Raw genomic sequence first — 17445 nt, 5'->3', positions numbered from 1 at the left:
CTATAGGGCAGATACGACAAAATAAAAAGTCAAGTAAAAGATATGATGGCAAAGTAAATTTTGGGCCATTATTTTTGTTAGGCTTATAGTCAAAGTTTTTGGTAAGTCGTCGATTTCGTGGACTTGAAATTGAGCTAAGCCAACACTCCGAGAGATTCGTAGTTTGCTCTATAAATACCAAATATGACTTAACTCGAAAGTTTAGTCTGAGCAAAGTGTAAGTGCGCTCTATAGATCTCGGCATTAGACTAGCTAAAAATAAAAACAGATGTTTTCTAATACTTCAAGGATAAGTAGACAAATTAAATTATCAAATTATAGTTGAAGATTAACTAAGCTTGATTCTAGAAATTAAAAAAAAAAAAAACATAATAAAAAATATACTTTTAAAAATTACACGTAAGCGAAAAATATAACATTTAACTTAATGACATAATTTGTGAGTTGTGTGATGGTGTGAAAGCGAAGGTGTGTGGTGTGTCCTCATGATGCAGGTGATTTAGAGCTATATTTATTCTTAATACTCCTTTTTGGCATATGCCGCGATAGCTACACAAGTCAAGACTTAAGTAGTGGTCGCTGTATGTATTTGTTTAGGTGTTTAGGATTATAAGTTTTCACAGGGGCAGGTGCGACGCAATCTAGTCTTGGGAAGCATTTCGGCAGGTTCTTGATATTATTATTTAATTTCAATTTGTAGCAATACTTATAATATTTACTTTTTTACTCTAAAATGGTATGTTTAGACAAATAGTCTATATATATTGTCTGTAACACTTAATCAATCAACACGACAGTTTATTGAAGTAAATACCATGCAGTACTAATACTTGGAGCCTATCCAAGCCTGCATCACAGTATCGATTTCTACCCAAGGATCTGGAGTCAACAAATGGGTACACACAAATTTGTGACTGCCCCAATTTAATTTTTTATTGCGGATAAATAAAATCTTACATCTTTACATCTAACACACAAATATATATTTGCGATATTATTAACCTACAGAATACCTTAATCTAAGAGATTTGCGTGCAAACTAGATGATGTCATTTTGATAGGGCAGAATATTACGCGCTGGCACTACGATACCAACCTGGAGGGTATCCCCCCAAATTTAACTCATGGAGTCCAGGAAGATTTTTAGTGGGCAGATTGTTGAATTTTTTAGGGTTTATGTTTTGTATATAAACTACCTGCCTAATAGTCAAGACTATGTGTTAAATGTAGTTTCGGAATGACTGGAGGGAAATGGTTATTACTTGCAGCTCTCCAATGGTCTGAATTTAGGTTTTCATGGGTAATTTATACACTTAGAAATTAGTGAAACATTAAAGATTTACCTCTTTATTCATAGGCATGTGCAGATATGTCTATTTCATCTATTATATTTTTTATGGGATAGGGCTCAAATGAGCCTAAGGGAACCCGATTTAAAAAATATTACAATTAATAACTTGAATCAAAAAAAACTTGCACTTATAAAACCCTTATTATGTAAACACAAACGTGTTCACCATAGTAAAAGACAATAGACTTTTGCACAGAATAATAAAATGACACTGCATGTTGAATATTTATATAATCTGTTAGATCTCAGCTCGCGCTTTTAAAAATGCAAGAATGCCCTAGTTTGTTGCTGTCCGTTTTTGGAGACGTTCCGAATTCAAAACTAAGCAAAATTAAATTAATACTATCTAAAACCATATCATATATATCAGAATTTGATAGAAATAAACAAAATAGTATTTATTAATACAGTAGAAAAACATACATAGAACTTGATTTAGAAGATAAAAGATAAAAACATACAAGATTTCTATTGAAAGTCTATTAATAGCTATTAAAAGATTCAAGTTCTATACTCATTTACTTTTTATTAGCGATAAAACGTTTAATAGCGGCTTGAGCTTAAAATATTAACTAGAACCAGAGGTAATACGTTTATCATAATAAAAAGTCCTTTAGTCATTAGTTCTACATAGAATATTATATTTAGTTTAGTTACATGATTACAAAATTATTTGGAACTGTATATTTACTCTATAGTCTATGGTAACAAATACCGCGCTTACTTCAGTCAGAATAACGGCGCTAATTATCTTTAATTTTAAGGTAATATTCGTTAAAATTAATCCAGTTGAACTTTTCTTTCAAGACCTTTCAAACTGACGCACTTTGACATTTTAACTCTATACTTAGAATAAGCACGTGTGTATGAAAACACAGGCACGCACGCACACAGGCACAGGCAACAATCTTGATTTATCTAATATGACTAATCTGGGAGTGCTTCGAATTCTAAAGTGTATTTTCTTCTAAATAATAAACTCAAGCAAAATATGAGTACAAATTATGAGGATTGAGGGCATGAAACAAACTAATTGTGTTCGTAAATAACATGTATAACCTACTGATCGCCATTTTGTGATGGTCTTTTGACAAATAAATCACTTTACCGCGCGAAAACTTTTGTTTAAAAATTTGAAAAAACTAAAACTAATCCCACACCATTATAGAACTAACGTCAATCTAAGCTTTGGGCATAGAGTTGCCATGTACCAAAATAAACGCGTTACAATTCATTGTACGTGTATGCAAATCTCTTTTGTAACCAAATGAAGTAATCGGCGTCGATTCGTTTCGTGTCACGCAAATCGTGACGCCGTTGTCCAAGCAAGGAAATATTTTTACGACATAGGAAATCGTCTTTGTTAGATATTGTGATATTGCATCTATTTGTTTTAAAGTGATTTTTTAAAATATATATTCAGTTCTGATTAAGAGTAATAAGTACAATTGATATTCAATTTTACCTGCAGTTGAGGACTCCGAGATAGTGAGTTCGAACCCGACTCCAAATCTTTCGGAGCTCAGATAATGGTTGTATATTAAAGAAACACATTATAAGGAAAGCAGCATATTTAAACCAAATTCAACATACTTCTGTGTCACATGCAAAATAATTTCTAACACGTACCTACGTAAACAAACTTGTCAGTTAATATGCCGCATGTTTTTTTAATGAAGTGTTAAAGAAACATCTTTAAAAAAGGTTTTACCAATAATTCTTAAATATTTAGCATTTCATTCAACGAAACAAAACAGATTAATACATATTAATAGCATTTTAATTGCTAAATAACATCTGTGGTCAAATGCAACGTATTTCTCACACATGTCAATTACATTTCCAACATGAAACACCATAAATTACAGCTCCATTACCGCATAAAAACATCGCTTAGTCATAGATCATAGAGCATTGACCCAGCTCCCGTATCTCAAGGGATGACTTCCGCCAGATTACACTTCTATTGTTTATGCTATAATGTTTACGTTATAATTATAATAAACATGGTGGTGTTTTTTCCGTTCCCATTTTGAATTTAACAGTTTATTGTGTATCCTTCAGTTTTTATTTAGATTTTTTACACAAATAATTAAATTAGATTTATGATAATATATACAAGATATGCCGACTTGTAAACAATAGCTTGTGATATTTTTTACTTGTGCCTTTACCTTTGTACAAACATGATTAACTCTACCCTCTACGAATAATCCCCATTTTTTCCGTAAATTAACAACTTAGGTTTACATAGAAAAACATTCCAGTAAACCCTAAAAAGTTTTCATTCCAGAGAACCGAGCAGTCAAGAGGCAAAGATATTAAATTTCTCTGGAAAAAGAATACGAAAATGTTCCAAGTTGGTATGTAGGTACTAAAAAAATCACCTAGTCACCTAAATTAATGACAAAAATAATCTTAAAATTCTTAATATTACCGAATTATTTCTTTTGAGTGAATTTCTATTAAGATAAATTAAAAATTCAAAACCATAACTACTTTCATACATAATCGGTAGAAATTGCTTTTTCTTTGAGAAAGTTTTACGGCATGCGACATTAGAGACAATTTAATTTTATATGCTCACGTAATATTCATAAGGAAACTAATTCATCGTCTCGTATATATCTAATTACGTCATAGACATATGTAAAACCATTTTATTTCTCTTTTTCGTAAGTGGTTGGTTATTTACTAGAAGTTATAGATCACTGCCTGGTAAACCCTGTATTCAAGGGAAACTGATTAAATTTTGAAGGGCAAGGTGACTTTATAGCGAAGGCGAGTATTTGGACCCTAAGTTTGACAACAATTTATTAAAAGCGTTTAACTTTAACTGATTATTATAAAATCGTGTTGATAGTCTTATTATTAAAAATTAATATAACATTAATTGAATTAGTTGATAATGTTCGTGACGTTTGTAGTCTAGTCTAAAAAAGCAGGACCTGCTTTTCTCCTCCGTAACACAGATACATTTCAATGTAACTGTTTATGAGAAATATAAGGCTATTTTTATAAATATAATTTATGAATAATATTGTTTTAAATTTAGAATTACAATAACCCACAAACAAAAGCAGGAATTACATTTCCAAACTATAAAACCTCTTTTTTAATCGCTTAATAAATCAAAATCGTACAGTCCAAGTGTTGATGTTTATGTTATATAATTGAATATATGTTAACAAGGAAGTGTCAAATTAAGCCCACGCAACGCCCACTCAATGCGTGGCTACTTAATACATCATTAAGCTACTCTGTATTTATATAATACGTAAGACAATTCAGAGATAAAGACAGAGATCATCTTGAGCACCTTTTAATTAAACGTCGAATTAAGTAAGATGGCGATTGTTGTATAGATGTGTGTGTATATATATATATTAAATAAAACACTTTATTTGAAGCTGGGTAACATATTACTTAATGGATTAACATATGAGTTTATAACTAACATAAAATTACGGATATTTGAATCTAACGAAAGCTAACTAGAATATTGTATTACAAATGTGTAGTGTGGAAAAAATTAAAGAACTCATTTTGGCTTCAAGCGTGCGATTATTGTTTAAATTTTTTATGCTTCTTATTATCTACTTCAATATTTATGTAACTTAACTAACCATAAAAATAAAAATCTTAAAAATTAGGTTTAACTTTGATTAACATGTCTACAATTCTCAGGTTTTTTAAACATATTTAATAACCTTTTTAATTAGTAAAAGTACAAAGTACAGATGTCAGAAGTGAAACTTCTTTGTAAATTAATTATTACTAAGGTAAAAGCCCCAATAGTATTAATAAATAAAAAAAAGCGTTTACTGCACAAGATGTTATGCGACAGAATTTCCATCTAAAGTTCTAATATGTAACTACTAAATGAATACATCAACCAATAGCGTGTATTTTTTTTTTTATGTCCCTTTCTCACTCTCTTTCAATCGCTCTTTCCCTTTTCTTCCACAAAAACGCTACGCATCTTCGTGACGTTTCGTTAAAATTTTACCCTCATGCGCCTAAATCAGTTTCACTTCAAAAAAGTCTATTTCTCAAACCTTTTTGGATAATACAAAAATTAATACACCGAAAAATGGCACTCGTTATTCACCTGTCAAGCTGCGCGTAAAAAAATACGCGAGCGCTATACAATTACGAACGGGGCTTTGTGACTCACGCGCTTGAACTACATTCGAATCTGGCTTCTGTATAACCGTTGAAAATTTACTTTTTACTCTAATCGTGAATCACTATTCTGAAGCAGTAAATTACATCTAAGATAACATGAAGATTTGACACGGTATTTTGAAAATGTATGCAAAAATTTTTGCTTCAATAAAAGCCTAATCAAAAGGAATACTTATTAAAAAAGAATTTTATCGATTCAAATCCACAGAGCATGATATTATAATTTAGTTATTATTAGAGTCTGTTGTTCTTGACGTTGACGTTGATAATAAACAATTCACAAAGAATGTGTTTATAACCTAAGATCACAAATAAGTTTTATTTGAGTTATATTTATCCTTTTTACACAGACGCTGTTAAATTTACAGTTAAATCACATACTTGCCAAACAATTTACAGGAATACGCTAAAAGCTTTACAATTGTTAAAAAACAATTGATCAATGCTGTGTAAATTGAAAACGAAAAGTTCATCTATTCTTGTCTGTGGATCAGAGTTCAATAAAATTGGTTTTAAAGGAAAGAACACAATTCAGAATCGGTATCAGAAAGTGTCTGACTGTATGTAACTGCCTTACAAGCATTCATTTAGTGTATGCTTAAATCAAGGCGGCGTTGCTTTTATTTTAATATTGTCTTTTGTTCATTTTAGGGTGGCTTTAAAACCTTATTTTGTTAACCTCTTTTAAGAAAAGGAAATTGGGCTCGCTGTACGACAGCAGACGCTCTAAACAGGCGGCACAGACAAAGGGGAAATTGTTACTTAGCCCATAGCATGGGTCTGTTCGGTTTAAGGTATTTTAACTCAAGTGATGATTTGATTTTAAATCTAGTGTTTTCTTAGTACATAATTATTGACACAGATGTTATCTTCACTGTATTTAATTTGAAAAGAGGTCTTTCTAGATGCTTTGTGATAAAATAATTTGAAGTTTAACAACAATTTTATAAGATTAAATTATAGTAGTCTGTCATCCCTCAGAGGATCGATTCAATTCCAGGCACTTATGGACTTTCTATCCTATATATCTGGGCATCACCCGTACGGTGAGGGAAAACATCGCGAGGATACTGACATGTCTCACAAACCGATGACATGTGTCAGACAGAAAGCTGTTCATCTAGTTGTCTATGATATAAAAATGATCAAAGAAACGGATAAACCTGTGGCCAACACCGCTATAGCCACAGGATCATAATTATAATTTAAAAATTTAAATGGCACACCGCACATGAACTTTCCTTAGCTGCTGATCTTCTTGCAGACCGTCGTTTCTATTTTCAACACATATTTATTTCAATTGAGCCTGTCTTTTACAACTTCAAATGAAATATTAAATAACTTACACATATGTACATTACCGCATTGCAGCTTCGAGACCTTTTAAGTGCCAAACCTGACCTACAATTTTAATTTCCTTATATTCTACACTCGAATAAAGTCTTTATCTGAGAGTTAAAGTCTGACCTCCGTACGTAAAAATATTTTCTGTGTATAGATAGTTACTAAATATTACAGCGACCTTTAGATCCTCTTCCTAGAACGACAAATTAAGCTTAGACCTAAATGGCATGGCTGTCGATATCTTCCTCCACCGAGCAAGATATTTTTGGTATAATTAGAGAAGTATTACTTTCATAAGAAACTTACATTTTGACATACTAAAGTAATTGCGTTAAGTAGAGTATTACCCTGTTTTACCACTACGGTAGTTCAAATATATAAATATATAGCTATAAGTTAAAAAACTGTTTTATTATTATGCCAGAGTATGACGTAATAGTTACTGTTACTTACAGTTTCCTGTCAGCTTTTCTCGCCTGCAACGCCTTTGATTGGTAGTAAATGTACCTAATTTCAGATAGTATATTTAATATCCACGTTCATAAGTGTATAACATTATTTATTTACATAACACGCTTTTTCGAAGGGGTAAGCAGAGATCGCCACTTGCTACGGTCCTAGTATACCTCTCGCTCATATTATCTATATAAAATAAATAAACTGGATTTCTATAGTATATAGATACTATATACTACTATATATATATAGACGATATATATATACTATATATAGTATTTAGTATATATATATCGTTGTTGCCATCTTGTTTTACATTATTAATCAACACACTTGCTTTCGGTCAGACAGATAGTTAAACGTTTTCGACGCTGCTTTATTTAAATCAAAATGCTAGCGACTTGATTGAATATCGATCTTTAAACAACTATCTATAGATTCAATTAATTCTCTAATTTAACTACTTTACGGCGACATATAGATAAGAGAAAAGCTGCTCAGTCACTACTTGATTTCTGAGACAATAAGCAACTCAACGGTAGTTAGACATTAATAAGATAATTATGCAAGAGAGTAGGTATTCAGACTGGAACATGCATTTCACTTTTACTATGGTGCTTGAAGGCGTGGCCTGAGCGAAAAATCTCGAAAACTTGCGCAGATATAATTTGTATTTTCATAAACTTGATGATGTTTAGTGTACTGTTATACCTCAATCTACACAACACATAAAACATGAACTATTTGGTAAATACATCTTCGTACTTTTGGAATGAATGGAATTTACCTTTCCAATGATTTACAGTAAAGTTGACCTCTAAAAGGTCTCTGTTGCAATCTCAGCAGGATGAGCTGAGCCATTAATATTTATACTTAATATCTTAAATCAAAAAAATTACACAATTCAGTAAAACACTCTTATTGAAGGTTTCCAAATCAAGGCGAGAGGAAAATTTATTTATTTGGTATTCCTATAACTAACATAAATTATATATGTATAACAAAATTATATACTTAAGATATAGCCAAAGATAGAATACATATTCAATAGAAAAAGATTCAAATATTTTTTACTAAAGAAATACCTATCTGGCTGTTAGTGTGATGGTGTGAAAGTGAGTGTAATGTGGGGTGTGCTAATGATGCAGGTCATCGTCGTCTCAGTACTCCTTTCAAGCATATTTCGCGATAGCTTAAACAACTCAAAGCTTATATAGTGGTCGTTGTATGACCGGGCTGTGCAATACAAGTTGATGTGAAAAACATAGTATGATTACGAATCTAGTAGGCAGTGCAATTTTATTTGCGATGACGTCAGCATTTTTCCAGAAAACAACTATACCTACCACAAGGTCTCATGCATACTAGAGCGATATTTAAATCGGTATTTAAGTCAGGATGTACCTTTAAACAGATTACATTAGTCCGTAGTAACCTATGTGAACTTCGCACTTGGCATTCTGTCATAGACATCTAGACGTGAGTCGTGAACGAATACGACATTTACATTTCCAGAATTAACATGATAATTCAACCACATCAATAATTTAAATAGCATTCCAAGTTCTTTAATTACAAACAAGAGTATACTCTTCACTCAAAGGCCGGCAACGCACCCTACGATGTCTATTCATTTTTTGATTGCGTAGATAAAAAATAAGTGGTAACAACCAACATTGCCGCTATAACTTACGTCTTGATCTCAGATTTCTGTATCTGTTTTATAATAATTTGTCCTAATAGGCAAGTAGGTGATCGGGCTTCTGTGTCTAACACACGCCGTCGACCACTAAAATAATGAAACTAAAAAATAATATAAAAATCTCTGGTATCCCTTATTAGATATAATGGCATTTTATTTTCTCTTTTATGTTAAACATACTATAATGATAAATGCACGTTGCCATTTATTATTTAATTTACCTATTTATTTTCTATAAATAGGTAATAATTGTTAACCGTGTGTCTGTTTAAATGTGTATTTCATTTTTGGCTTTTGTCTAAAATATAATAGTTTAGATATTGTATAATAAGTAGCTGTAGGAACACATAAATAAATTGCTAAACACGGGAATCCAACCCAAAACAGGCTAACACCAAAACTTCTTCGCTATCCATATTCACAAAGATAACTTGGCTCGGTCGCAAGTTTATATCAGGGCAAGGTCAATGAAAAATAGCACACTAATTCTATTGTTAAACTTCGTGAATCGTGTTAATGTTACCGGCGTTCTGTTCGGTTCACGCTGTCAAAATTTTTAGCTACGATTACGAAAGATAACGTAGGTCAACTATTACTATACGTCAACAATGTCAGATTTTGACAGCTCGACTCATTTGTTTGTAAGAATTTTCACTGCGATTGGAGAAATGGACGCACTATAGTGACGTGTTGGGCTACTAAACGTTATTGACAATTATTTTCTTTCACTACTCAAAACAGAGCGTACCAACTTCTGGCAGTATGAGTGTCCATGGGCATTATTAATGCCTCCTACCCGCTTTTCCCATTTATTTTTTGAAGGTGTCAATATTACTATTCTATTACTATAAACATTTGATTTAAGCCCGTCACCCGACATGGGGCCCACTCAACGGGGAAGGCAATTTGATCGTTAAGGGGGCTCTTCTAAAATGTATTAAAATGCCTTCAAATTTTATTTTTTTAGGTATCATTTGTTTTGAAAATTTACTTACTATGTTCCGTAAACCTAAAAAAATTACCTTGTTAAACTCTAAAACCTATTTCTATGTATGTTACATAGGAATTTTAGAGCATGGCACAAAAAAGATTTTAGACGAAGTAAAGTATGATTGACATGGAATTTTCGCTCGATGTGAATATTTGCCTGAACATTTGTTCGTTATGAGCATGCTCACAACGCCTGAATATTCGCGATTCGCCTGTGCTCCATCCCATCCACAGTTGCAGTCAAAATGGCGGACGTAGAAATAGAGGCGACTGACTTGTAATGTACCATTCAAAGGGATTCGCCAAAAAACCGAAAGCCGAGTGGAGCGCGCTCGGGCGCTCGTATCGAGCTGTTCAGTGTACTGACATGCCGAATATTCGACTTGTAACGTGCTCATACCGAGCGAATATTCAATGTCAGTCGCCATCTTAATGCATCACAGTTGCACCACGCTTTTATGTAAAACGTCAAATTTACTGTCACTATGATTGATGCGTCATTAAGAGAATCGTCGCTTTTTATGGCTTAACTTATAGGCATGATGGCTATAAAGCATAAACACGACAACACATTTTCGAATTAACCAGATTTGATTTAAAAATTCCATTCTGAACAAGTGAAAATATTGGGTGCTGAATCTGTTCATGATCATTTTAATTCCATATTAAAGTTCACTATTAGCCGTAGACGTGACAGTAGTAGGTACTAGAATAAAAACTAAAAAGCATAAAATTATTATTAATAACTTATATAATATAATTTAAAGACACTGCTTGATTTAAATGTAACACAAACACCTATGTTTTTGCTTGGTTGACCGTTTCAAGTTTGTTGTGTCTACCTACATTTTTGTGCTGTATTTGTTTTGTGAATTTTTGTATAGGTACCTTCTGTGCGTTCTAGTAATAATTATTTACTCTTGTAATGTTTTCTCAGTAAGCGAATTTTGTAATTCATATGAGAAATAAAGTTATTCTAACCGTAAATACTTAACAGAATACCAATATCATTCTGTAAATGCAATACACTTGCGCATCTAAGAAAAATTGCAACACAGCAATCCTTCTTAGATCAAACATTTAAAATATTAAAAAAAATCAGTAGGAACCTTTTTAGATCTGAGCCTCATCATGGTTTATGATCATGTGTTAATCAATAGGCAAGTAGGTAATCAGCCTCCTGTGCCTGACAAGCCGGCAACGTTTTCAGTCTAAGAAAACCCGGTTTCCTCACTATGTGTTCCTTCACTGTACGAGCACATATTAAATGCACGTAGTAATAAATACCTACTATAGTTACACAGCCGGGGATCGAACCTAAGACCTCGGGGATGAGAGTCGTTCCTACCAAACATATATCCGACACTTAATCATACTAGATTTAAATGCTAATTAGATAATTAAAAAAGGTATACAAATTACTTAATATTTCCGACGAAAATCCGGAATCCAAAAAAATTTCGCAGAAATTGGTCTTCATGAAACATTGGTGAATGCTTTATACTTGGATATCTGGTGAACTCTTACCCTGCTTTACCAACTCGCTAATCACCTTGAGTAACAATCTACCTCTACGCTACATAAAAACGCAATACATACAATCAAATAATTTATTTGAAAAAATATAGCAGATAAAAATAAACACACAGAAACTATTCCCGAGTTAGTGGCACAAACATCGTAAACATTTTCAAATTCTCCATATCAGCAACGACCTAAAATATATTTTGTAAAGGCTTAATATGACCTCATAAACGAAACATTACTTTGTTAATAATTTAAGAGGTTTTATATTCACGTGAGTAACACATTTACTGATAAAAAATAATCGTAAATTATCAAAGTGTATTTTCTTATGCTGGCATTGTATGCTACCATTCTCTGATGGCCGTAAAGTCTATACATATTATGGTTTTATGATTTATCAACGTCCTTTGTTCTCGCGCACCACCACTATCTGGAACCAGCTACCCACTGAAGTATCCGAACCAATGCGACCGAGGGTCCATCATGAATTTTTCCCCGTACTAGAGTAAAGGTAGTAATTCTTTTTTGGGAAAAATACTTTAATAAAATCCCAGAGGCTCTTTTATCTCTGCCTTTTAATTATTTAAGAAATGTATTAAAGAAAAGCTGTGTCAAAAGCCTTACTATAAAGCCAGCGAATATCTGGTTGATAAAAGGGCCTGGGACTAGTGCTGGGCAGGCTACGTCTAATTAATTTGCTATATTTGTTTTAAAGTATTGTTTGATGATTTGCTTTTTAAAAAAAACCCGAGAGATTTTTACGCTGGTTTTTTCTCTCGGCCAACACTCTTCTCATCTTTGCCGATGAGTAGGGATGCCCGCAGGGTCAAATTTAATGACGGGGAATAAGTGATACCTTGATGATCTTATGTTCCAAAATAAACGTATTTTATTTTTATTTCATTGGCATTCTTAAATGACCGGCAATGCCAGGTGCTCTATGCTCTATGCAGTGCACTATGCAGGTCTATGCTCTTGCATTTTGTATCCATGGGCGGCGTTATCACTGAACATCATACATTAACGTAGGTAATAAAGAAGTTTACGAGTGTAAAAATGTATATAAAAATTCAATCAACTACAAGTAACTAATGTTATTTTTGAATATATATGTTTGTTGGTATTGTTTCTGATGTTAATAAAGTGTTTATAATTAAAATCACCGATTCACACAGAATTCGATGTGTGTATGTCCCTACACCGCGAAAGCGTGATTAGTGATTAAAATGCTATAAAAACATTAAAAAGTTAAATCTGACAGAACACAACAGTCCGCGTCGACACAATTTATCAATTGGGTCATGGACGCACTATCTCCACTCGTGGGCAGTTTAAGTGGAATATGTACTAAAATATTTTTTATTATATATGTCTAAATTTTAAAAAAATGCGTGCGTAAAAAGTGCACATGTCAGAAGTGAAAACTTTTTTTTAAATTAATTATGACTAAGATAAAAGCCCCAATAGATTATCATCTACCAGTATATAACCACTCCATGTACCTATTTATATATCTATATTCACACTCTTTACCCACTGTATACATGCTAATGATAATAAAACTTAATACAAAATCTGCGTTTACTGCACACGATGTTATGCGACAGAATTTCCATCTTAAACTTCTAATATGTGACTACTAAACGAATACATCAACCAATAGCCCGTATTTTTCTCGATCTCCATTTCTTACTCTCTCTCAATCCCTCTCTCCCTTTTCTTCGTCAAAAACGCTGCACATCTTCGTGACGTTCCGTAAAAATATTACCTCACGCGCCTAAACAAGTTTCACATAAAAAATCCTTTTCATTTGCCATATGAATCAACTCATATGTCCTTGGTAGTATCTTATAATACTAAAATAAGTAAAAAAATCTTTGGTAGCGCCACTGATTCATTTATTTTATTTTTAGGCCTCATATTTCTGTATCATGATTATTTGTCAATCTAATAGGCAAGTAGGTGATCAGTCTCCTGCGCCTGACAATCACCATCGACATTTTGGGTCTAAGCCAAGCCGGTTTCTTAACTATGTTATCTTCATCGTTTGAGCGAATATTAAATGCGCACATAGACAGAAAACTCCATTGGTGTACACAGCTGTAAATCGTACCTACGACATTGGGATAAGAGTCGCTCACTGAAGCCACTAGGCCAATACTGCAAGATATTATAATAACATTTTATATTAAAACAGCTGGCAACCACGTCATCAACGTCTGACAAAAAAAATATATTTCAAGGATCTTTATATAATTTATTGTATCTAAGATTTATTCAGCTGTTGAACACTCACATATTAAAAAATGATTTCTCATATCAACGTATTACGCAAAATTAATTATTCATAATTAGAAACCATAACAGTGAATTTTGTGTGTATAAGAAAAATTTGGCAACACTAGGAACTTGTAGGAATTCTTATAATTGAGTTTGATACCACGCTAATGTTAACAGACTTAACCTAAAAAACAACAAACTTAATTAGCAAAGTAAAGCACGACTCACTTTCACGTTAAATTAATTATCTAACGTATTAAATTATTTGCGAGCGCTTCCTTACGAAACAAAATTGTTTGCCTAAAATAATTCAATTGTAAAATATTATAAGACCTTGTGTATTATTACAAAATCCTTCAATTTGTACTAAACATGTTTCAAATTACGCAAATGAAACGGATGGTTACAGAAAGGAAAAAAAACATGACAATGCCTTCAAAATTTCCCTTTGCCAAAAGCTGGATTATGTAATTATCTTTTCATAATTATATCTCCAGTATAGACTGATTAAAATCGGAATAAATTCCACTTTCTAAAGTAAACACAAATAAATCCAAGCACATCCTTAATTTCAAGGAATTAAAAAAAAGTGAAATATTACAACAAAAGAGTTTGCTTACCGGTGTCCTGCGGTGTAGTAGCGTCCCGACAGGGCTTGGTATCTTTGTGGGAGTGCCGCCATGCGGGCTGCGGGCTGAAAATTAGTCTAATTAATTATAGAAACAAATTTCTCCTCCCCTATAACAGTTACTACACAAAGAACAGCAAAGTAAAATAAAAACTCTTAATCTATCCAAATCCAATATAGTCCAAATTATGAGCCAACTCAAAATATTATTTCGTTTTTGTGTCATTTATCTTTGACATTCAAATTCACTTATTTTACATTTTTTACTATCCAGGTAAAACAAAAAGGTTCTTATAAGTAATCCAATATATGCACTTACACACATACCCAAGTATTTATAAATTATTCCTCATTCATTATTTCACAGAAATATACAATTTTCCATTCAAAATCAGGTCATTAGCCGTGACCTAATGGTAACCCTGAACAATTAGCGAGAACAGACAAGATCAAATAAAATATGTGTCCATTTATTCCACATATTATATGCAACAAAAAATAAATAGGATTAATTTTATGAAAACTTTAGTTTTGATACTATATACTACAATGAATCTAACATTAACTTACATTTGGTAGGATGCAGTCTTGGACTGATCGGAGGCCGGTCTTCTACCATAAAGGTACTGTTTAAATCCCCTGCCTCCTTGCCTAACGTATTTGTATTGTAGTTTTGAACACTGTCCGCCCAATGTTGAATCCATGTTTTATCACCTTTACACCTATTTAGACTTAAATATGATAATCTATTAACAATTTCTTCTGGTGTTAGGTCAGGATTCTCTTCTCTCATGGCTTTTTGGGCATTTCTTAATGCTGTACTTTCGAATTTAGCATCTTCTAGTACATTTTTTGTGCTCGGTAAGGATACAGGCACAGATGATTCTCTTGATAGCCTATGAATGTAGTCTGTTTTATCAATTTCTGATTTTGTTAGACTACAACGCCTTCTCACAGGAATTTCTACATTTACAGGATATTTTGAACTTAACACACCAGATGTTGTAACAGAAGTAAACATACCAAAATCACCATCTCCATATCTTGGTGGGGACTTTGAAAATGTCTTTTCTGTTATTGTTCTTACTCTGTTTTTAATTTTCTCTAAATAACTACGTGTTGACTTAATTTGTTTAGATGTTTGAGCAGCTAAATCACTTTCAGATGGAGATTCATAGCAACAAGATATTTCTAAGACATTTTTGTCTTTTGATACCATGTTAGGGGATTCCTTCTTAGTTATAGGAAGTGTATTATGAAGACATAAATCATGTTGTGGTTCCGCAGTTATAATGGTTTTAGAAAAATCAAATATAAGTTCTGGATCATTTTCTAAGTTCTTTTGTTTTAAAGTTTCATCTATGGTATGTTTGAAGAGGTCTGTTCCAAAAGTTCTATCTATACTCATTCTTGCTTTTTGCTCCTCTGTATAATTATCACCTTCTATTGTGTATGTACCAGTAGATGAATGATTAGACTGCCTGTCATCTTCATCATCAATGAACAATACCTGTTGTTTAGGAGGACATTTTTTAAACAGATCGGGGGTTTCAGAAGATGGTCTAAATATATGAGACACTGGACTTCTAGACAGTTCTGGTGTCGATAAAACATTATCTGGAGTTAAGATATCTAATTCAGGACTTGAAATATCAACAAGCATTACTCCATCCGGACTCTGATCTAATATATCATTCATAGGATGGCTAAAGAAATTCAAATTAGTGTAGCTGGGACTTTTGTGGACTTCTCCATAGGAACTGATTTTGAGTGGTAAGTTAAGTGTGGGCCGAGTAGTAAAGTTTTCACTTCTCGACATGATACTATCAACTATTGGACTTTTGGACGTACGTTTTGGCTGGAACTCAACAGGTGATTTAACTTGTCTTTGAATTGAATTATCTGTTTGAGTTAATGGACTGTTTCGTAGCTTAAGAGAAGTAGACAGACCATCTTCTTGATCTGAGGAAAAATAGCCTTCAGAATTGTAACCTTGTGCTTTTCGAGGAAGTTTAGCGCTCATGGACATTCTTTGTGATATGGGACTTGGCTTAGGTGCACTAGCAGACATAGATTGAACCCTCTGATGCCGAGCTTGAGATTTTTTTGCTAACTCTTCGAGTCTACGATTATCAAGCCGTTTCGTCTCACCAAAATCAACTGTGAACGCCATTGGATTAGGTTTAGGTGTCGATGGCTCTGAACACTGACCTTCCTCAACATTTTCCTTTGAAGTCACTTCACTTTCTTTTTCACCCACTTCCAAAACACTACTCTGCCCTTCAGATACAGGACTCGAAACGTCTTTAACATTAACACTCATTATTCAAGGATCTAACAGCAGTGACATCATAATAATCAACGTTTGCTTTTGTTTCGACACTCACAGCCTTTGTTTCACATAAATAAATTCCAAATAACACAGCACATTATAGAACGATAAAACTAAATAATAACAAAAAGTGGAACGAGAGCGTGATATTAAAATAAATAAATCTAAAATCTACATTCGTAAGTCGTACGCGAATCGCCTTGATCGCGAATAGATACGGATGACGGAACCGCAGGCGTCAATACACAATACGAAACCAAAAAGGAATGTTTTCTTCTTAATTTTATTTTGATCACCTTTGTGGCAATATTTGTATGGCATCACTGTAAGAATATGCACCAATGACAATACAGAATCCAAAACGGATTTACTGAACTCGTAATGTGATTGGTTAATACTTTTTTTGTGTCTTTGGAAGGAAAGGTATAATTACCAGTATCAAAAATACAAAAAAAATATTAAAACCTAACTATAATAAATCATTCTTTCATATATTCCCCAGATTAGCTATCAATTTTCTGTTCACCTTCAGGTTTTTCATTGAAATTTGAAACGTGACCTCCAACTATTCACAATAAAAACGGCGTTTAATGAAACTTCTGATTTGTAAAATCTTTTGACAGCCTAGTGAAATATGCCAAATTATT

At 32.8% G+C, this 17445-nt stretch overlaps 1 protein-coding gene across 3 annotated transcripts in view; it reads right to left on the bottom strand.

The window, feature by feature from the left end:
- Positions 1–17067, bottom strand: part of LOC110999389 — a 38369-nt gene extending 21302 nt beyond the window's left edge. For all 3 annotated transcript variants that reach the window (XR_006750432.1, XM_045629563.1, XM_045629564.1), the window contains exons 1-2: positions 15037–17067; positions 14459–14532 (exon numbers count right to left, since the gene is read on the bottom strand). Coding sequence is in view for 2 of the 3 variants with exons in the window: in XM_045629563.1 (XP_045485519.1) it covers positions 14459–14532; positions 15037–16789 (1827 nt within the window). In the remaining variant the exon portion in view is untranslated. The remainder of the gene's footprint in view (positions 1–14458; positions 14533–15036) is intronic.
- Positions 17068–17445: the final 378 nt, after the last annotated feature.

This window comes from Pieris rapae, chromosome 9 (assembly GCF_905147795.1).
Source record: "Pieris rapae chromosome 9, ilPieRapa1.1, whole genome shotgun sequence".
Classification (NCBI taxonomy): Eukaryota; Metazoa; Arthropoda; class Insecta; order Lepidoptera; family Pieridae; genus Pieris; species Pieris rapae.
The sequence above is the reverse complement of the archived record's forward strand: the minus strand, read 5'-3'. Positions and strand labels throughout refer to the sequence as shown.